This window comes from Cebus imitator, unplaced genomic scaffold (assembly GCF_001604975.1).
Source record: "Cebus imitator isolate Cc_AM_T3 unplaced genomic scaffold, Cebus_imitator-1.0 Scaffold91, whole genome shotgun sequence".
NCBI lineage: Eukaryota > Metazoa > Chordata > Mammalia > Primates > Cebidae > Cebus > Cebus imitator.
This window is the reverse complement of record NW_016107406.1, coordinates 3,460,043-3,482,594: the sequence shown is the minus strand read 5'-3', so window position 1 is coordinate 3,482,594 and position 22,552 is coordinate 3,460,043. Positions and strand designations below refer to the sequence as shown.

Sequence of the window (22,552 nt, the reverse complement as noted above, 5' to 3'; positions counted from 1 at the left end):
TTTTTGAGGTGGAGTCTTGCACTGTTGCCCAGGCTGGAGTGCAATGGTGTAATCTCAGCTCACTGCAACCTCTGCCTCCCAGGTTTAAGTGATTCTCATGTCTCAGCCTCCCGAGTAGCTGGGATTATGGGTGCCCGCCACCACACCCAACTAATTTTTGTATTTTTAGTGGAGATGGAGTTTCACCATGTTTGTCAGATTGGTCTCAAACTTCTCTCAAGTGATTCACCCACCTCAGTCTCCCAAAGTGCTGAGATTACAGGCATGAGCCACCACAATCAGCCAGGGGAAGGATTTTGATCATTAACTATGACATTAGCTGTAGCTTTTTTGTAGATGCCTTTTTATCATATTGAAGTTCTCTTCAATTATCTTAGTTTTTCTTCATCTGAGAATATCCTTATTTCACCTTCATTCCTAAAGTGTATTTTTGCTGTATATAGAATTCTTAGTTGACAGATCATTTCTCTCACCACTTTAAAGATGTTATTTCACTTCCTTCTGGCCCCCATGGTTTATAATGAGAAATCCAGTTATCTGAATCTCACTGTTATTTAGTCACGTGTTGTTGAAGACTTTTTATTTGTTTCAGTTTTCAGAATTTTGATTATAATGTGTCAGAGTATAGACTTCTTTAAGTTTATTCTATTTGGCATTCATTAAACTTTTTGAATCTTTAGGCTTATGTCTTTTGACACATTTGGGAATTTTTCAGTCATTTATTTATTCAAATTTTTTTGTGTATGACTCTCTTTCTCCTCTCAATTTGGAATTCCAATGACATTAATTTTGGACTTTTGGTATTGTGCCACAGGTCCCTGCAGTTCTGTCAACTTTTTTCCCAATGTTTTTTCTCTCTCTTGTTCTGATTAGATTATTTCTGTTGACCCATCTTCAAATTGACTGACTCTTCTGTCATTTCTATGCTGCTTGGAGCTCATCCGGTGAGTTTTTACTTTGGGTATAATATTTTTTTAAATGGCACATTAGAGAAATAAACAGAACAACCAGTGATAGGAGATAGGATTGGATAAATAAGCTCAAAACTGCCCAGACAGAGCTTTGTAGGCAACAGTAGAGCATCTAGATCTTATGCGAAGTACAGAGGAAAAATCACTGGGGATCTTAAGGAAGGAAATAGAATAATGTGATGTACAATTTTAAAAGACTGTTTAAGAATGTATTGATAGGGGAAAGAGTAGAATCAATAGACCAGTTAGGAGGTGTTGTCTTGGTCCAAGAAAGATGGTGGTGGCCTGGGCGAGGCAATCCCAGTGGAGCCAAGCACCTCCATCTGGCCCTGCACCGCCCCTCCAGGCAGCCTGAGCCTCAGGGGACTCTAGATCCTCATTCTTCCAAGGAAACTGCTTCTTGATGCCTGTCACCGTGGCAGCTGCACTTCTCCTACCTGGATTGGTCACTGGAGTGACATCATCAGCACTGAATGATTGATCCTCACAATAAGAACTGGTTGCCATGGTGCTACTAATTATGCAAGCAAGAATCTGCCTTTCTCCTGCAGGCTCAAGGTCCTTGACTAGCTCTGTACCTAAGGGAAAATCAGGGAGGCAGAGAAGATCGTGATGCCGGAGCCAAGGGGAGGCTAGCTGTCAGGTCATTGCTGAGTCACTGTTCCTCAAGACTTGCCCAAGTCAAGGCTGCTACTAGAGGCTCTTATATAGTGGGGTGAGGGGAACGTATATTGTGGAGAGGGAGCCCCTGGCACATATACACACAAATTCCAAATCCCATTTTCCTCCCATTTTAGAGTTTCTTTGAACTGTTTCCTTCTCTAAGTAAAAGTTTGTCACAGATTGAGGGCTTCCTGCTCTCTCAGCCCCATTGCCCTGCAGAGAGGCAGTTCTAGGACAACTTGCTACTGGATTTGAAAAATTGGGTTGTCATGAAAATTTTTTAAGCAGGCTTCTCTGGAGGTAAGACAGTGGGCCCCAGTCAGAGCCTCTGAAGTAAAATATGTAAAGCCAGAACAGAGGGGACATTTGGGGTGGGGATCGGAACAGTAAAGCTCCTTGGCACAGATGGAGCCTAGGCTGCTTCTAATCCCTTCTCCTTCCAGACATCATTTGTAGCAAGAATGTAAGGCAGGGCAGGACCACAGCTGAATTACAATCTTCCTTTGCTCACTCTCCCCAGCTACACTTAATGGTAGTCTTTCTTTCTTCTTGGGAAAGAAAGTTCCTTCCTGTGAACCCCTGGCTCAATAGGCCTGAGAACCTCCTTGGTCTTCTGAGGGTATTATCTCAGCATTAGAATCCCCTCCAATAAACAGTAAAAAGAAGTGCAGCATCAATGCTCCTGTACATTATTATTTTGATAGCCATTCTCCTGCTAGCTTAAAATCTTAAAATACAGAAAGAAGCATACCCACCTTTGTTCATCCCAGCCAAAGACCAATATTTCCCCTTTGCCAGGACCATTATGCTTCACAAAGCAGGTTCACATTCATTTGCTCTTAGGCCTCAAATTATTGCTGTAAATTTATCTTAAAATAATATGCCAGCACATAATCAGTGATAACCAGATAAACCTCTAGCTTCTGTCATGACAAGACAGAAATTTGTATCAGACCCTCTATGAACATTGAATATATACTCTAGCCAAAATATAAAAATAACTGTATGAAAGCATGGAGATCGATCAAGAGTTAGAAACCTAGAAGGACATATAATCCTCAAAAACAGGGAGTCCACCAAGTGAGTTCTATATGTATAGGCTTTTCCTCTAGATACTTCAGAGTTCACTGCAGTACACAGAGAAACAGCTCTGTCAGCAAGTGGCAGTCTTACTTACTGAGGAAGCAGCTTTTGGAGTATAGAGATGCCAGAGCAGCTGGAAATTGAGGGAGAAATTTAGAAAATGAGTAAATTACAGAGAAAGGAATTCAAAATCTGCATACCAATTCCCCTGAAATCCTTAGCTGTCTTCTAAATGGCACTCATGCAGGGTGAGATTTCAAGGAACCTATCTAGTGAAAAAGTCAAATATCTGAACAGGGATTTTGGCAGCTGTCACAGCATTAGGGTAACTGAGTTTGGAGTTCAGGATCCATAAAATAGAGAGTTTTGGTAAACGGCTTTGGGTTATGTTGAAATCTGAAAAGGACTACACCTTAGGCCACACCATATCCCAGAACTAAGAGATACAGCCTAGAATTGAGAATAGGATGAAGTATTCCTTCTCTAACCAGACTGCCACAGGATCAAGACTTTTTGCCAAAAATTTAATTGCCTGCCTGAAAAAACTCAAACTGTTACCCTTTAAATATAATAATATAATTCAGATCCTTTGTAATGTACAAACCCCAAATGTTCAGTATACAAACCCTTAGGTTTAAGTAATCCACCATCTTGACCTCCCAAAGTGCTGGGATTACAGGCATAAGCCACCACACCGGGTTTAATAAATGTTGAAGCTTAATGAAAAAAAAATTTACATGCCAGTCTATAAGTTAGAAAGCTTACAAACTAGCTTATAAGTACACAAAAGTGAAAGCAAGAGGTCAGGCAGCTAGTTAGTTATTACAACAGCTCAATGTAAAAGAGTACATGCCAGTAATATCAACACTTTGGGAGGCCAAGGTGGGAGGATTGCTTGAGGGTAGGAGTTTGAGACCAACCTGGGAAACATGGCAAAATTCTGTCTCTACAAAAAAAAAAAAAAAAAAAAAAATCAAAAAAAATTGGCTGAGCATGGTATTATGCACCAGTTACTCTGGAGGCTGAGGTGAGAGAATAGTTTAGCCTAAGGTTGAGCAGAGGTTCAGCAGAGGTTGTAATGAGCCGAGATTGCAAGACTCTGTCTCAAAAACAAAAAGTACAGTGTATAGTGGTTTGGACCAGGGCGATGGCAGTGGATGTGGAGAAAAGTGGATGGATGTGCAATATATATATTTTGCAGCTCGAACCTATATGATTGCTACAGGTTTTTAAGGGGGGGTGAGACTGAAGTGAATGTCAAGGATAACAAAATAAACTAAATTCCTTAAGTGCCTACTGTTTCATCGCTGTTCATATTTAATTCTCACAACAAATCTGAGTAGGTACAACTTGCACCCGTATCTTACAGGCCATCCATTTCTCCAGCCTTGGGACTGGGAGTACAGGCGGTGGTTCTTGGGACCCAGTTTATGTCCAAAAGGAGCCGGGTCTGGGATTCCAAGAGGTGCGGGTCGGGAGGCGGTAGGGGAAGGAGTCGAGGAGGCGACCGCAGGGGTAGGGCCTGCTCGCGATTGGCTGAACTGCCGAGGAGGGGTAAGCAGATGCCGCGTCGCAGGCTGGTGGGAAGCTGCAGCCGCGCTCAGCCCCTCGGCCATGAACTTCGCTGAGACTTGGCCGGGGAGAGAGCGTGCAGAGCCTGGGAGGATGCAGCGCCCACTGTGGCCTGTGAGCTCTGGGGGCCCCCGGCTGCTTGTTTGCTTCCTGCTGCTGAGGGGCTGCAGCGACATTAGTGCCCACTATCAAGAGGAACCCTGGGGGGTGCGGGCAGGGCCAAGAGAGCGATCCTGAAGAAGTGGGGGTCTGAAGATGGCCTCAAGGCTGGGAAACTGGAAGTAAAAGAATGTGTTTACGGGCGCGAGAAGAGAAAAACGCTGCGAGAGTGTCGCGGGAAGAGGCGTAGACTTGAGATAGGCTGGGCAGTGGGTTCAGGGGAAAATTGGGGATTTGGGAGCAGGTCGGAAAGACAAATGGACAGAGAGAGGTAAAACCAGCCTATGCGGCCACAGGAGGAACAAGAAAAGCCAGAAAAGAGATGACCAGGGCTGCGGGTATCGGGGTCTTGGGTCCAAGGAAAAGGCTGGGCCGGGAGATGAGCCAGGGCTTCCTCGTAAGCCCACCAGAGCCTGGTGGCTGTGAGCCGATTTCCAATAAGGGGGTCGCTAGGCTGAGGGAAAGCAGGATAGAGGCGGAATGGGACCATCCTCACCCCGCCCCACCCCCCGCACCAACCCAAGTAGACCCTGAGCAGACTCCCGGCGCATCAGTAGGAGACCGATTGCGCCGACTCGAGAATTCCTGTGCAGAGCGCGTGGGGGAAGAGAGCGCAAACTCTAGTCTGTTGCGCTCCTCCCTGCCTGATATTTGGGTTTAGAGGCTAGTGCGGCGGATTCGGGAACAACTGTGGGGGGTGGCTTCGTGGCAATGAGAGGATGAGGGCCGTGGGAAAGGACGGCCAAGCCTTGAGGCTATGCCTCGCCCACATGCCGCCCAGCGCCGCTGCCAAGCCAGCATACCCCACCTCTCAGCACCACGGACAGCGCCAGGCGAGCTCCGGATGCAGGCCGAGCCAGCGCTGGTCACCACTCCTTCCCACCAGTCCTGGGAGCGCTGCCTCAGAGAACCGGCTCCCCTTCCCGAAGCTCTTTCCCTTCTCGTCAGGGTGTTGGAGGTTCCACTCCTTCCTTAAGGAGGCTTTAGGAGAATTCCCTTTTCTAAAGACCTGTCCAGAATGGCTCATGGTAACTACAGTATAGCAAAAAAACAGACTGCCTTCCAGCCCTATCTCATTTATCTGGAAGAAGGAAGGTGTGCATAACATTAGGGGTTCTCTTCCCCAACCCCTGCCCTTCCCCCTATGCACAATTGGGCAAACTGTGGCTTTCAGGAAAAGGATCCAGACCCTCAAACCCTATACAAACCAATACTTTTTCTTTCTAATGATCCCAGTCCCCCTCTCTAATCCTTCCAGGCTTCAATGACTTCCCTAAAATGAAGCTCACCTGTTTCCCCATACCCCACCTACCCACCCGATTACTATTCCCATGTGGTTAGCATTCTGAGCCTCTGCTCACCTGAACTTCTACAGGCTGCTCTTTGCCTATAAGCTTTGTTCTTATCTATAAGTTGATAACAAGAGTGAATGAGGCCCAGGGGCTGAAGAATATGGCAAGTAGTGATGGAGGAAGGGAAAAATTAAAGAAGGAAGACTTGAAGTGGGCAAAGGGGCCTGGTAGGGGAAACAGAGGTCAGGACCAATAGTACAAGGAAGTTGCTTCTCTTCAACTGGGATGTGGAAGGCTTCTGGCCAGGTTCCTTGCTGACAGCACTATTTTGCCCTTAGATGGTCAGGACCAAGTAGGAATGGGGCAACTTTGGCCCCTCCAAGGATTTGCCACCCCAGTCTTCCAGCATTTACAAGTGGTGCTCCAGCAGATTATACCCCAAGGTAAGTAAAAGCTGGAGAACAAGGTTGGGGCCTGGTTAGATATGGGGAGGGGGGAAAAGGGGCTATCTGGCCGAGGACAGGCTTTCTGTTCCCCAAATGTCTCTACTTAAAAGTTTCTTGTCACATTTACCCCCATGGGGATGAGGCAAGAGTGGGGGTAGTATCTGGATGGGTGGACTATTTGCATTTGAACACCCTGGAAAAGCCCCGTAGAGGCTTCTTGGGGAAAAAAACCTGAAAAAGCCCAGCATCCAACTCCTTGGGACTAGTCTCCACCCAACCCTGACACTATATGAGCTTTTCCAAAGCCAGGACTCCTTAAGTTCTCAGCCAGGAAAACACACATACACTTCAACCTCTGAGTAGGAAATTGTATGACACACAGAAGGAAGGAATGAAAGGGAGTAGAGAGTCCATTGGCAACATGCAGCTGATCCTTTTTTAGAGCAGATTTTCATGAATGTTGGGGAGGAGAGAATCAGCTAGGAAATCTTCCTTGAGCTCATATTATCACTGCTAATGCCTAATGTGTGCATAGTGCCTTAGAGCAGTAGTTCTCAAAGTGCACCCCTGAACTGTCAGCATCAACATCACCAGGGAACTTGTTAGAAATTTGAATTCATGAACTTCACCCCAGACCTATTGCATCAGAAGCCATAGGGGTGGGGAACAGCAGTTCGTACTTTAACAAGCCTTGCAGGAGATTCTGATGCACATGCTAAGGTTTGATAATCACCACCTTAGCATTTTCTAAGCACTCTACATTCCTAACCTCATTTCATCCTCACAATAATTTGCTGGTTCATTTCATAATGAACCAGCAAAAAGATTGTCATCATTGTCTCAATTTGAATATTATATGCCAGGCACTGTGCTAAGCAAGTTTAATACATCACCTTGTTTAATTCTCTCTGTAAAATGCAGTCTTATACATACTTGAGGGAGAGGTTGCTCTGATCCCTGGAGTGGGTCCAAGCATCCCAGGTGTCAACTCACCCCATCCTTTCATCCTGTAGGTCTTTTCTGGAAGGATGACATCACCCAGGAGGTAATGACCCAAAAGATGGAGCATGTCAGCAGACTGCATCCCCAAAATCCATGCCTGAAGGATGGGAAAGCAGTTTTTCCCACTAAAACCACTGGGGTCAGGTGTGTGAAGCCTGTGGTCATTGTAAGCATTCTGGCAGACAGACAGAACAGGGAAGGAATATGTGCTAAAACTGCAGGTAGAAGTAGCCAGGAGCACTTTGAGGAGAACAATTCAGAGGTCCTGTTTGGAATCAGCACAGAACAATTCACGATCCATTAGTGATATGGGCAAAGGGAGGGGAGGTGGGTGCGGCAAGCCTAGGTCCTATTTGTCATTCCCTGTCTCTTCTAGGAGCAAGCAAGGGGAGAGACTTCGACTCCTATTCCCCATGGCGAGACTCATGCATCTTCTCAAGAATTGTGAATCCCTGACTTTGTATCCAATTGCTTTCCCTCTGGGGCTCTCTCACCCTCTTCTGCCTCCTTCTTGACTCCTGGTTTCCCTTTTTACAGAGCCCCTTGGCCAAGTTGAACAGGGATCGGTGCTTTACCTCCAAAGTGATTTCCAAGGTCCTGAAACAAGAGGTGGCCAACCCCGTTGAGGTGAGGGGCTCACTTTTTCTAGGGAGATTGGCCCTGTTTAAATGAGGGAGGCAAATAGGAAGAAGGGAATGGGCATTGGGGTGAGGGCAGATAAGCTGAAGAAAAGATTTTTCCTCTCCCAGTCAAAGGTACCCCCACTTTTCTGTATATCTCAGACTACCTATAGGCATTCATATGGGGGTCTGGACATGATGCAGGCACTGAGAGCCTCTAAGGAAGAAATTAATCTATAAGATCATGCATAGGCATTGAGTTTAAAATAGGCATTGAAACTGCAGAGTTTTCAAAATGAGATAAAAGGTCCTCCTTTTGCCATATATGCCCTCGTATATAGCAAGTGATAGCAACACTCCCTTGATGAATGGGAAGTGCAGCTCAGAGGCCCTCACATTCAGCCTCCCTCTTGCTCTACTTTGTGGCCTGGGCAAGTCACCCAGGCAAGGTACTGAGACATCTCCTTGGGGTCTTTGAACCCTTTCAGAATTCTGAAAACATCCCATCTAGTACTCCCATCCTTCTTTATAGATGAGAAATTGGGGCCCAGGCCATGGGACGTGCTCAAGGCCACACCATGGGTTTGTGGCAGAGCCAAGACTGGACGCAGGTCTCCTGATTTCCAGCTCTTTCCCCTGCACAATCCCTGCCCTTCCTCTCAAGGGCTGCAGTATGATTGGGCCATTCCAGACATCAGACTCCTCCACATTGAAAAAAGACTTTATTTGGTTGGATGCAGTAGCCCACGCTTGTAATCCCAGCACTTTGGGAGGCCGAGGCAGGCAGATCATGAGGTCAGGAGTTTGAGACCAGCCCGTCCACTGTGGTGAACCCCCGTTTCTACTAAAAAATACAAAAATCAGCTGGGCATGGTGGCGCATGTCTGTAGTCCCACCTGCTCGGGAGGCTGAGGAAGGAGAACCACTTGATTGAACCCATGAGGTGGAGGTTGCAGTGAGCTGAGATCACACCACTACACTCCAGCCTGGCAACAGAATAAGACTTTGTCTCAAAAAATAAAAGGAAAAAGAAAAAAGAGGGATTTTCCCCCCTTTGGACTAAGACCTAAATTATAAGAATGTGGCAGCCAAAGGAAGATGTAAAGGAAGGGCATCATAGGCGGAGAGCATCGCCTCCGCCCACACCATGGCATGTCAAGGAATGGACAGGAAAGTCAGTGGCAGAAGATGAGGGTGGAGAAGTAGGCCCAGGACTGACCACACAGGGGCTCACAGTTCATAGCAAAGGGTTTGGATTTTATTCTATGTGCAGTGGGAATTTAACTGGGAAATTTTAAGGAAAGGAATGTCACAATGTGATATGATTTAAAAAGGCCACCCTGGTGATGTTGGGGAATGAACTATAAGGGGAACAAGAATAAAAACTGAGAGATCTGTAAGGAGAAGCCCATCCTGGTCCAGGGAGACCGAGGTGGCTTGGATTTGGCTGGTGGCAGTGAAGCAGGGCACCCTCGGCTGGCCGCACCCTCCATCTAAAGGCAGCCTGCACCACAGAGGGTTCCAGCTCCTCATGCTCTCCAAGGAAACAGATTCCTACTTCCACAATGTGGCAGCTGGGCTTCCTAAGCCTGGATTGGTTGCTGGGGCAATGTAATCAGAGCTCAGTGACAGATGTGACAGAGACCTACCTGTAGGGGACTGGTTTCCCTGGTGTTCCCAGGAATAATTCAAACAAGGAGCTGCCATTCTTCTCCAGACCTGAGCGTAAGGACAAACCATGGAGAGACAGGGCTACATGTGAGAGCCAAGGGGCCAGGCTCTCAGTCGGTGAGTTGTCACTGTGCTGAAGGCTTACATGGATCAGGCTGTTACTATGGTATTTGTGGAAGGAGGGCAGATGAGGGAGGAGCCACCGTCTCACATCCTGACTTGTTTCTTCTTGTTTTAGGGCTTCTCTGGGCCATTTCCCACTGCTGGCCACAACCTTGTGGCTGACTGAAACCTCATGTGGAACCTCCCAGCCCCAGCACCCTTCCCATTGCCCTTCAGAGGGGCAGTTCCTAGATGACTCAGATCTGAATCATTAAAGTAGACTCTCATGCAAACACTGCCTGTGAGCTTGTCTTGAGAAAGATAGTGGGGTTTGAACTTGGCCAGAGCCTCCAAAGGGAGAGAGGTAGGACCAAACATGGGGTGGGGCTGAGGGGAGCACAACTCTTGGCTGATGGAAGGCTGGCTTCTGTCTTGTTTTCCTTCCACTGATAATTCCTGGAGTGGGGAAAGTGAGAGTGAGACCACAGCTGGAATGGCAGCCTCCTCAGCCACATCCCAGCCACACTGTGCGGTCTGGTTACCCATCCTTTCATGTTATGAGGAAGGGGGCTCCATATTGATTTCTTTTACCCTCATGCCAGACAGGCCTGGCTGCTGCTGTTTTTTTGAGGTTCCCACCTCCATTATAGCCCCTGCCAGGCTCTCCCACCCATCCTGTCCACAGGGACCAGCAGAGCAGTGCTGAGGTCAGAGAGTACACACATCGGACATTCTGATGGTTCTTGCCAGTTTGCTCCTAGTAGCTTAAAATCATAAAAGGGAGTTGGTAATCTCACCGCCCATGCTCAGCCAACAACCAAACACTAGAATGCTCTATTTGCAGAGCTTTATATGTATTGAAGAACTTTCACACATATTGGAGGCTCACAAGTGTAAGCAAATGGGCAGGTATCAAGACTGGGTTTCTTGGCTGGGTGCAGAGGCTCACGCCTATACTCCCAGCACTTGGGGAGGCCAAGGCAGGCAGATTATTTGAGGTCAGGAATTTGAGACCATACTGGCCAACATGGTGAGACTCCATCTCTACTGAAAATACAAAAATCAGGCTGGGCATGGTGGCTCATGCCTGTAATCCCAGCACTTTGGGAGGCAGGCAGATCACCTGAGGTCAGGAGTTTGAGACCAGCTTGGCCAATGTGGTGAAACATCCTCTTTACTAAAAATACAAAAATTCGCTGGGAGTGGTGGTACATGCCTGAGATCTCAACTACTTGGGAGGCTGAGGCAGGAGAATCACTTGAACCCAGGAGGTGAAATTTGCAGTGAGCTGAGATCGTGCCACTGCACTCCAGCCTGGGCAACAGAGCAAGACTCTCTATCAATCAATGAATCAATATAAAAATACAAAAATTAGCCAGGCATGGTGGCAGGCGCCTGTAATCCCAGCATCCCAGCTACTCAGGAGGTTGAGGTAGGAGAATTGCTTGAACCTGAAAGCAGAGTTGCAGTGAGCCAAGATCACACTACTGCACTCCAGCCTGGGCAACAGAGTGAGACTCCATCTCAAAAAATAAAAATAAAAAAATAAAAGACTGGGTTTCTCTAAGGAACTGGAACTTGGCCACACCACATCTTCCCCATTTAAACAACTCAGATAAATTACATGACTAGTTTTAATGATCCAAATTCTCAGTCATGCTGCTGTGGTTGTCCTTTCCCTTCTTGTGTGTTCAAGCATGTAGCTAAAGCTGACATGAGACTAGTTATACTAATTTGTACCTAGTTCTCATTAAATCAATTAACCCCCGCCACTCATCTATCTTTCCTTCTTATGCCTTTCTTTCTTATTCATTTTCAGACATGTATGTAATCATGTGCTTCACTCTGCCTGGCCTTTGAGTATATTTAGTTCCTGCCCTCAAAGACCTTTAAGAGTAGCCAGGGCTGGGTGCGGTGGCTCATACCTGTAGTCCCAGCACTTTGGGAGGCTGAGGCAGGCAGATCACTTGAGCCCAAGAGTTTGAGACTAGCCTGGGCAACATGGTAAAACCCCATCTCTACAAAAATGCCAAAATTAGCTGGGCGTGTGTAGAGGGGAGATCCCATAAGTGGCTAGGCAGGAGTCAGCAGCCTCAGCCTATTCCTATGTAAATAATGAAGAAAATAACTAGAGATATAACCATAGTAGTTGTTCATAGGTGATCCTAATTCTTTTACTAATGCCTCTCTGGTCGGAAGTGTGAGCCTGGGGCGACATTGTGAAATGAATGGTCCTAAGGCAAGATGCTCTAAGCCATCTGTCATGCCCACATAAGGGCTGCTGGAGGGCGCCTTGGCTGTGCAGCAGCACCAGTGCTGGAAAAGTGCCCACTGTTTAGCCAGCTAGGGAAGGAGACGTCCAAAATAGCTGAGAAGTCTCCTTGGAGGAGTTAGGAGGAAACTCCGCTTCTCCAAGATCTTGCGTTGGGCCTGACGCTGTCAGGTAGGCCCACAAACATCCAGGGGCTTAATTGTCTCTATGTGATGCTGTGCTTCAGTGGTCATGTTCCATGTCAATCTCATGATCCACTTCTGCACCTGGTTCCTTTTTTCTTGTAAGAATTAATCAGTAAAAGTAACGTAAATCTTAATGTCTTTGTGGCAAGTATGGAAAAAGTGCTGACGCATTATGCCCCTTACATCATCTCAGCTGCTGGAAATTCCTGAGCCCCTAACTATATGACAAGTGCTGTACTTGACCCTGTCACTGCCACACCCTATTTTACCCTGCTCCCAGTTGCCGACCACCAAGGCCAGCCTTACCTATGCCCTACCTTCCCTGCCCCCAGCTTTTGCACTCAATAAAAGTCAGAGTGTGCGGACGCTTGGGGCCACTGCAGGACACCCGCACTTTGGATGGCAGTGGACTCCCAGGTTCAAACTCTCTTTTCTCTATCTCTGTGTCTTGTGTCTTTTATTTCTACAATTTCTCATCTCCACACCAGCAGAGGGGGACTCACAGAACCCTACAGGGCTGGACCCTACAGGCGTAGTGGTGTGTGCACCTGTAGTTCCAGCTGTCTGGGAGCCTGGGGTGGGGGGATCACTTGAGCCCAGGAGGTCGAGGCTGCAGTGAGCCATGATTGTGCCACTCCACTCCAGCCTGGGTGACAGAGTGAGACTGTTTTTAAAAAAAGAAAAAGTCAAGAAAGTAAGCTACATATAACATAGTGTCATTCAGGTATTTACAGGGAGTGAATGCAGTGGACACCCCACCCCATATCTCCTGGCCTACATCTCCATTTGCCTGCAGCCACAGGTGGACAGTTCTTGAACATGTCAACCTTCCCACCTCATGCCCTGGGACTCTGCTTCTCATCCTGCAAGCTCTCTGGAATGCCAAGGAACTGCTCACCTGTGCTCTAGGCAGCCCTGAAGCACCTGGGATGTAATGCCCCTAGAGGCAACTCTCAACCAGGCAAGAACCAAATTTACTGCAAAAATATCCCAGATTCCACCAGCCCTTAGTGGGCAATTCTGAGGAATGTTCCATATGATTCTTCAGAGGATCCCAGGTGAGATTTAACCTAGTCACTCACAGTGGTAACTTGTTCAGCAACACACTGAATATTATTGGCTTATCTTCCTTCTTTGACTTACTTTCCCTGTCCCTCATCTGTGATTTCTGGAATCATCTCCCACAGGAACTACCTGCACCCAAATTCTTATTTATTTATGAGACCCAGATCTCACTCTGCCACCCAGGCTGGAGTGCAGTAGTGCAATCACAGCTCACAGCAGTCTCAGTCTCTCGGGATTCTTCCACCTCATTTGATCCTGAGAGACTGAGGCTGCTGTGAACAATTGGAAGAATCCAGTTCTTTCACCTCACTTGAGGCCCATTAGCTGGTACTACAGATGTTCACCACCACGCCTGGCTAATTATTTTGGTTTTTAGTAGAGACAAGGTCTCACTATGTTCCCCAGGCCAATCCCAAACTCCTGAGCTCAAGTGATTCTCCTGCCTTGGCCTCCCAAAGTGCTGGGGTTACCAGCGTGAGCCACCATGCCCAGCCCAAGTTCTTGACTTAGTCTGCTCTTGGGTCCACCAGGACTAAGCCTACTATGTGCCAGACACTTTTCTAGTCCCTGGGGATACAGTTGTGAACGAGCCAGAGTATCCACTGCCATGGATTTGGTTATAGATCATTGACTAACTGCCTGCGTAGAGGGAAGAATCTAAGCAATGTTTCTGGCCCACAGAACGTTCAAGTTCTTGTCTCACCAACCTCTTCAACGCTGTGGTGTTTCCCCCATTCTGCCGTCCTATGTGCACCAGCAATTCAGCTCTATTTCCATTTCCCCAAACATGCCCAGCTGGTTTATGCTCCTGGGCCCTTGTATCAGCAGTTCCCTCTGCATATAAGTGCCCCATCCCCAGCACACCACCTCATCAATCGTGGTCCATTGATGAAAAATCTAAATTCTCTTCTGTGGTGCATTCCCTGACCCTCCTACCATTGCCCCCACGCCCAGAGCAAAGTTGCAGAGCTTGGAAAGATAAAACCTATGGGGGATATTAAATAATCTGATAATGCTGAGACATGGTGAATGGGTAGGAAAGATAGGAGTTTTTAGAAAGGAAGGCAGGTTCAGTTCCTATCACAGAGGACCGGGTTTTCTGATTTGGGTAGTATCTGATTGATAGGCAATGAAGAGACACTAAATGCTTTTGAGTGAGAGAACAGGATGAAAGTTGTGTTTAAGCATAGCCTCACGTTTCCATTTAAGGGTGGATTAGAGAGCAGGAGAGAATGGAAACATTTTTGAAAGACTATTGCAATGGTGGGGATGTTTCACACAGGACCTGAATGGGAGGGAAAGAGGATATGTATAAGAGATATTTTGAAAGATGAGTTTATAAGCCTTGGCAATTGTTATGGGTTGAATTCTGTTCCCCCCAAAAACATTCTATGTTGAAGTCCTAATCCCAGTACCTCTGAATGTGATGTTATTTGGAAATACGGCTGTTGCAGACGTAGTTGGTTAAGATGAGGTCATTAGGATGGACTCTAATTCCGTGTGATTGGTATCCTTACAAAAAGGGGAAATTGGGCACAGTGGTGAGTGCCTGTGGTCCCAGCTACTCAGAAGGCTGAGGGGAAATAATCGCTTGAGCACAGGAGTTTGAGACCATCCCGGGTAACATAGCGAGACCCGATCTCACAAAAGGCAGGGACAGGATTTGAAGACAGCACAGCTGAAGCAAAGATGATATGAAAAGATAAAAGGAGATGGAAGCCATCTACAAGGCAAGCAGAGAGGTCTGAAACAGATTCTCCCTCATAGCTCTCAGAGGTGATCAACCCTGCCAACAGCTTGGTTTCCGATTTCTAGACTCCAGAGCTGTGAGACTGTACATTTCTGTTATTTAAGCCACCCAGTCTATGGTACTTTGTTACAGCAGCCCTAGCAAACTAGTACAAATGACTGGGCTTTGTCGAGAGCGATGACTTACCTGAATTTAGAGATGTTGTGACTGAGGGAATAACAGTGCTATTCATGAAATAGGAACACCTGGAGAATTGTCTGGAGAAGGAAAATTGATTTACTTTTAAGAGTTAAAGCTGGTAGCTCATTTAAGGACATCACTACAGCTGTATCTTCCTGTCTGCTTCCCACTTCATTACCTTTTCTTTGAATGTCTGATCATTTTCGTCAACACATGCTGTAATATCTCCTATATTTATTTTTTTCTCAATTTCTGCCTCGGGTAATGACACACTAGGTCATTACCTCAAGCCCTTTGGATGTCTGATCATTTTCATCAACACATGTTATAATATCTCCTATATTTATTTTTTCCTCAATTTCTGCTTCTGGTAATAACACACTAGCTCATTACCTCAAGCTCATACTCCTCAAACTCCTGCAGAAGATGACTTGTCTTTGACTGATTCCTCCCAGAGTCAAAGCGCAAAATAAGTGCTTGTATGGGGGTTGTTTAGTTTGGGAAGATACCACAAGATCAAGAGTGGAAAAAGAGTGAAAGAGGGGGGTTTGGAAAGCTAATTCAAGGGTGCAATAATGAGTGGTAGGCTGCTGGGAATCAGTTCTTCTGGGGACTCTTTAGGCATCATATACAAGATATACCCTACAATTGCCCTTCAGAAAAAAAACAGTATTTATTTTCTAGTCTCCATCCTCCATTGGATCAAGAGTGGAACTACGGGATGTTAATTTTCTCATGCTTCCAGGTTTTTCATGGATGAGAATGACTGAACAGATTCCCAGGAGTGTCTAATGCTGTCATAGCAGACAGACTCAAACTAAAAACAAGAGATATTCAGTGCAGGTGAGGCAGGAGGTGTCGGATGATGCCTGCATGCTGCTGCTGGCTGCCGCAATGGCTGGAGTTAAACGGTAACTCAGACGAGGCATGGTGGCTCACACTTGCAATCCCAGCAATTTGGCAGGCAGATCACTTGAGGTCAGGAGTTCGAGACCAGCCTAACCAACATGGTGAAATCCCATCTCTACTAAAAATAGAAAAATTAGCCTGGCGTTGTGGCATGCACCTGTAACCCCAGCTACTCAGGAGGCTGAGACTCTGCCTCAAAAAAAAAAAAAAAAAAGAATATTCATAATAGCATTATACATAATAATACCAAGCCTGAGACAACCCAAATGTCCATCAGCAGAAAAATAGACACTTTCTTTTTTTTTTGAGTTGGAGTCTCACTCTGTCACCCAGGCTGGAATGCAATGGTGCAATCTTGGCCCACTACAACCCACAGCTCTCAGGTTCAAGCAATTCTCCTGCCTTAGCTTCCCTAGTAGCTGAGATTACAGGCATGTGTCATTATACCTGGCTAATTTTTTTTGTAGTTTTAATAGTGATGGGGTTTCACCATGTTGGCCAAACTGATCTCGAACTCCTGACCTCAGGGGATCCACCTCCTTCAGCCTCCCAAAGTGCTGGGATTACAGGTGTGAGCCACTGCACCAGCCTTAGATGAATAAAGTTTAGCATATTTGTACAATATTACTACAGCAACAAAGAATAAACTACAACTTTCCAAAGCCATGCAAAAAAGAATATGTATTCTATTACTCCATTTATATAAAGTTAAAAAAAGAGGCAAACTACTTCTGGACCATATTTAGGAGTTTTGAGACTGAAGTATAATCTCTTCTTGACCCTACTCAGTATTTTTCTACTCAAGAAGGGGTGTCCAGAGGGAAAAAACATGACAACACCCTAAGGCCCAGCATGGCCCAGCCAGCACTGCTGGGTAGGTGTACTAGTCTTTGGTAAGGGATAGCCGTTTAATCAATTTGGGCAACTCACTTGACTTGGAAGAAATATGATGCAAATAAGGCCACAGACACATGTGAATTGATATCAGGTAGATTTAATCAATTCAAATTAAAGAAGACTAAACTTGAATTAGTAGCAATGTGGCCTCCTTTTGCAACCATCTAATCCCCAGAACTTTAGAGGTTGGCACTGGGACTCTCTGAAAGAAAAGTCAATTGGATGATGTGTGATAGTTCCCTTGTCCTAGTAGGAGCTCACAGCCTATTTTCCAATTCCTGGGGCTAAAGCAATTCACAGAAATGGAATCCCTTGATTGATTGGGTGGCAATATGGCCTTAAATAGACACAGTGAACCTTCCTCCAAATCTTCCCCTAGAAGGATCTGTAACCATTTACAAGGTCAGTAGCACTGGGGAAAGGTTATACACAATGTTGGAAATAGATGCTCGGTGCCACAAAGAAAAATTAGCACTGAGACAAAGGATCTTTCAGCAATGCAATTTTTACTTCCTGGACTGCAGGAAGGGTATCCTTGCCAGCCATCTTGCCATGAGAGTGCAATGAGCAAAGGAAAACACACAAATTTATCCCTTACACATTCGAGGTCATCCTTACTGCTGTGTCTGATCTCCGTTGGCTGGAGCCAGACCTCACAATTTAAACCAAAACCTGATTGGCTAGCAACTTAAAACTTTTCTAAACAGGTAAAAGCAATGGAGAGCTGGGACATGCCTGTGAGCATGTCCAGCACAGATATCTTGGTTAAAGTACAAGGATATAGAATGTACTACATGCCTGTAAGCATGGCATGTCTAACAGCTACAGAGGATAGGGCTTAACAAAGTTATTAGCACGCTTATTCTTTAACAAGAAAGGAAAATTTAAAAAGGACCTTTTCTACTTCCCACACACAAAAATTCTGGATTACTGGAAACTGGTTCTGAATAGAAGCTAGTCCATGTGTTATAACCGAGTGTCGAATGGAAAGCGCCACACTCTAAGTTCGACTTGAGAGTCCTCTATTGCTGGCAACCGAGAGTCAGCTCATGCTCAAAATCTCTCGGCCCTGAGGAAGGGGTTTGATTTCCTTTTATATGTTGCTCAAGGTAAGGGGGCAAAGCAGAATTTTACAGAAGCAGAATAGGCAGGTTAGAGGAGGAGGCTGATAACTAGGAGTCAGGAAGCTCCCATGATTGTTGATTAACTCAGGAGGGTATACACAAGCAGTTCCCATGATTGCTGGTTACCAAGGGCGAGGGGCATTCAGTATTTTCCATACGATCAATCAAGGGGGTATTCACAACAGCAAGTGGGCTTGTCAAGCAGGGTATGGTTACCACAGTTATGTTTCTTTAGCTCTAAGTACAACATGACCCAGCACAGGAACACGACCCAGGTATGCAATCAAAGAAGAAATGGCGGGAGGGGTGAGGCTGAGGTTAAGATGGAATCTGTCTGACTCTCATCAAAATGGAGCCTGTCTGGCTAACACAGGGTAGGTTAGCACACATGAAGACCCAGACCACTGCGGTAACATCAGAGTGAGAACTTAAGGGTGTCACATAATAAATGGAGTTGTGGCCACTGTCTGCTTTACCGTAGTCTAGTGGGATTGAGGATATATCAATCCTTTTGTAATTTCCTCAGACTGAGGAAATAGAGGAAATGCAATGGGAATAGGTATACTTAGTAATTGGCAAAATCGGCCGGGCGCGGTGACTCACGCCTGTAATCCCAGCACTTTGGGAGGCCGAGGTGGGTGGATCACGAGGTCAAGAGATCGAGACCATCCTGGTCAACATGGTGAAACCCCGTCTCTACTAAAAATACAAAAAATCAGCTGGGCATGGTGGCGCGTGCCTGTAGTCCCAGCTGCTCAGGAGGCTGAGGCAGGAGAATTGCCTGAACCCAGGAGGCGGAGGTTGCGGTGAGCCGAGATCGCGCCATTGCACTCCAGCCTGGGTCACAAGAGCGAAACTCCGTCTCAAAAAAAAAAAAAAAAAAAAAGTAATTGGCAAAATCTCTGCTTTGGTTCTCTGCTTTTTTTTTAACAGCACTTTGAGTTGCTGTTTTAAGATTCTCTAATCTTGTAAAGGGAAGGTTATTTTGCTAGGATATGGTCCAATAGAAGAACCTGGAACAACCTCCCCCCTCAAAAAGCATGCACCAAAAGCAATTACGCATTCCTCGGGGAATTTCATTCCTTTCATCAAAGACTAGAAAGACATAGAGGTAGCCATTCCTATCATTTTCTTATTTAATTTGCCCATTTATCCTGTGAAACAGAAAGCTGGATCTTGAAGAAAAGTTGTAGATTATAATGACCTTTGCAGGTAGCAGCTCTCTTTCCTGGTATTCGACCATTGATCTAGAACCACACTATCCACAATGGCAGCCACTAGCCGTATGTGGGTACTGGGTTCTTAAAACATGGCTGGTCCAAATGAGAGGTATTGTAAGAATAAAATATGCAGTGATTCTTACTTCAAAGACTCAGTATGAAGAGAGTGCAAAATATCTCATTAATCTTTTATATTGATTACATATTGAGCTGTTTTTTTATATTGGGTTAAATAAGACATAATATTAACATTAGGCTGGTGTGGTGGCTCACACCTGTAATCCTAACACTTTGGGAGGCTGAGGTGGTTGGATCACCTGAGGTTGGGAGTTCAAGACCAGCCTGGCCAATATGGTGAAACCCCGTCTCCCCATCTCTACTAAACATACAAAAAATTAGCCAGGCGTGGTGGCGCACACCTGTAATTCCAGCTACGTGGGAGACTGAGGCATGAGAATCGCTTGAAACTGGGAGGCAGAGCTTGCAGTGAGCTGAGATCGTACCATTTTATTTTTATTTATTTATTTATTTATTTATTTATTTAGAGACAGAGATAGACTCTGTCTCTAAATAAATAAATAAATAAATAAATAAAAATAAAATCAATTTCAGGAATGAGGGTTGAAAAATTATCTATTCAGTACGATGTTCATTATTAACACTGAAAGCACTAAAAGGGCACAATTGAAGCACAGACTTCACCATGATGCAATATGCGCATGTAAGAAATCTGCACTCATACCCCCTAAACCTATAAAAACAAAAATTTAAAAATGAATTTCACCTGGTTTTTTTGTTTTGTTTTTTAAGGTAGAGTCTCGCTCCGCCACCAGGCTAGAGTGTAGTGGCACAATCTCGGCTTACTGCAACCTCCGCCTCCCAGGTTCAAGCTATTCTCCTGCCTCACCCTCCTAAGTAGCTGCAACTACAAGAGTGCATCACCACGCCCAGCTAATTTTTGTATTTTCAGTAGAGACGGGGTTTCATCATGTTGGCCAGGATGGTCTCCATCTCCTGACCCCATGATCCACCCACCTCGGCCTCCCAAAGTGCTGGGATTACAGGCGTGAGCCACCACGCCTGGCCTCCTTTTACTTTTTAAAATGCAGCTACTAGAAAATTTTAAATTGTATCTATAACTACAAATTCTATTTCTACTGGCCAATACTGATCTAGACATTCTTTTCCATTCTTGTTAGGAAAAATAGAAACAGCTGCATTCACAAGGCAGAGACAACAGTATACCCTAAAACCATCTCATTTCAGGGCTGTCAACTCTCCTGTTCTCTGTAAAAATATGATCTGGAAAGGCCTTTTTTACTTTGATATCTGCAATGGGCTGAATGTTTGTATCCCCCCCCTGAAAAATTAATATGTTGAAATCCAACCTTCAATGTATTAGAAGGTGGGGACTTAAAGAGGTAACTAGGTCACGAGAGTATCCCTCATGAATGGGATTCATTCATTCTTGTCCTTGTAAAAGGGATGAGAGCTCTCTTGCCCTCTTTTCTCCATGTGAGAATACAGCAAGAAGTTGGCAGTCTGAAACCCAGGTGAGAGTCCTCGCCAAACTCAACCATGCTGGCACTCTGATCTTGTACTTCCAGCCTCAAGAACTGTGAGAAATAAATTTCCATTGTGTATAAGCTGTTCAGTCTATTGTAAATTTTTATGGCATCCCAAATGACTAAGACAGTATTACACAGAAAATACCACACTGATCCATTACTCTGGTGACATTGAGCTAATCAGATATGGTAAACAGGATGTAGTAAGTACCCTGGATGCTATGGACATACGCATAGAAGAATCTCAAGAAAAGTTCAGAGTCCCGTCACATTAATGAAGTTTCTGAAGGTCTAGTTTTCTGTGGCATGTTGAGATGCCCTCGTTAAAATGAATCAAATCACTTCATCTTGACATGAAAAAAGAGGCAATACTCTTTGGAAAAGAGTGGGCTTCTTTGGCATTTGAGACAACACACAACCCATGTAAATGTGCTGCTCCGACCTATTTACCAGCGATCCATCTGGCTTCTATTGTGGCCTGAAGCAAGAAAACATTCTGCAGCAGTCTTGGCTTGCAAGGAGAGCAGTTCTTTTGCTTGGTTATTATGACTCAGTGATCCCAGTGGCATTGGAAGTGTCTGTGGCAGACTGAGATGTCATATGAATACCCTAGCAACCCCAGTGGAATAAAGCCATGACCTTTTATACATCAACTATTCTGTGTTTGAAAAGCAGCTCCTAGTTTTCTACCAGGCCTCTGGTTTAGACTGAATATCTGGCCGTGGAACAACAAGTAATTATGAACTGGGTATTACCTGACACACTAAATAATAAAATCAGAGGTTCGTCACAGCTTATGCTAGATGTTCCCCATTTCCCATCCATATTCATGCTCCATCTTTTTTCACCCTACTCTCTGACCCCAGGTTGATGCCTGTGGACTGCGCCAACCACAGGTTCTTGCTTACTGGCTTCTGGTTGAATTCAGCCAATAGTAGGTATTGGCAGGAGATCAGAGACCAAAATGAGAAAGAGGTCAAGGTACATATTTTCCTGGCTCCTTCCAAGACCCCCTGTGAGTTGACAAAGGTTTATATTCCTTTGTCTGTCCATACCTTTATAAATAGTTCCCTCATTATATGCTTCTCATTTACTCTGATTGAGTGGGCCATCTGTTTTTGGCCAAGTTCAAGATTGACACTTGGGTTTAACAGAAGATTTTACACAACTGAAGAGAAAACTAGCAAACTGGAATACAGTTTAAAAGAAAATATCTAGAATGTCTATGGAGAGACAAAAGAATGGACAATGCAAAAGATAAGGTAGAACCATAGAGGAGACTATGAGTAAGTCTAACACATATTTACTTGGATAGCCATTATCACCCCCAGAACCTAGATTGTTGTCTCTAAAATTAGTCTTTATAAAAGCTAACAAGTGTCTTTGGAGAAATGGCTGCTTCCATGTCTGGGACAGGAAATAAAAAAAGGTAAACCTAGTACATCTTGGAGTGGCAGAAAATAAGGAATATTTCAATAATTAATGAGATGTTTCAAAAGGACATCAGAGGCAATACAAGGACAATTAAAAGAGCTTTCACTGGTTTAATCTGGGACAATTTCAATATCAAAAGGAATAATTACTGTGATTGATACACATGGAATATATTAAAATCCATACTTCCATAGTAATACTCAAAAAAACAAAAATCCTTTAAAAATGTATCTGCCAACTGGACACAGTGGCTTGCCTCTGTAATCCCAGCACTTTAAGAGGCCAAGGCAGGAGGATTGCTTGAGACCAGGAGTTCAAGACCAGCCTGGGCAATGTAGTGATACCCCTGGCTCTGTTGTTTTGAATT

General features: G+C 45.2%; 1 protein-coding gene and 1 long non-coding RNA gene across 3 annotated transcripts; both read left to right on the top strand.

The window, feature by feature from the left end:
• The first annotated feature begins 4,534 nt into the window (after window positions 1-4,534).
• RESP18 (regulated endocrine specific protein 18) lies at window positions 4,535-8,273 on the top strand. Of its 2 annotated transcripts, XM_037740901.1 has the most exons (6): window positions 4,535-4,719; window positions 6,079-6,183; window positions 7,200-7,332; window positions 7,565-7,604; window positions 7,726-7,815; window positions 8,150-8,273. In XM_037740901.1, the coding sequence occupies exons 2-6, from the start codon at window positions 6,099-6,101 to the stop codon at window positions 8,171-8,173; spliced, it is 372 nt and encodes a 123-aa protein (XP_037596829.1). In that variant the 5' UTR covers window positions 4,535-4,719; window positions 6,079-6,098; the 3' UTR covers window positions 8,174-8,273. The 2 variants fall into 2 exon arrangements, with proteins under 2 accessions (XP_037596829.1, XP_037596828.1); XM_037740900.1 differs by having other exon boundaries at window positions 7,726-8,273.
• A 1,188-nt stretch (window positions 8,274-9,461) lies between these two features.
• LOC119472245 lies at window positions 9,462-9,874 on the top strand. The gene is made up of 2 exons (XR_005201363.1): window positions 9,462-9,596; window positions 9,718-9,874. It is a non-coding gene; the product is annotated as an uncharacterized LOC119472245 (long non-coding RNA).
• Window positions 9,875-22,552: the final 12,678 nt, after the last annotated feature.

What these genes read in the sequence shown, in the direction of transcription:
- RESP18 (XM_037740900.1), top strand. Translation starts at nt 6,099, where the DNA reads ATGGGGCAACTTTGGCCCCTCCAAGGATTTGCCACCCCAGTCTTCCAG. An exon ending in ACTAAAACCACTGGGGTCAG is followed by an intron (nt 7,333 to 7,564) that starts GTGTGTGAAGCC and finishes TGTCTCTTCTAG; the next exon opens with GAGCAAGCAAGGGGAGAGAC. An exon ending in TTCGACTCCTATTCCCCATG is followed by an intron (nt 7,605 to 7,725) that starts GCGAGACTCATG and finishes CCCTTTTTACAG; the next exon opens with AGCCCCTTGGCCAAGTTGAA.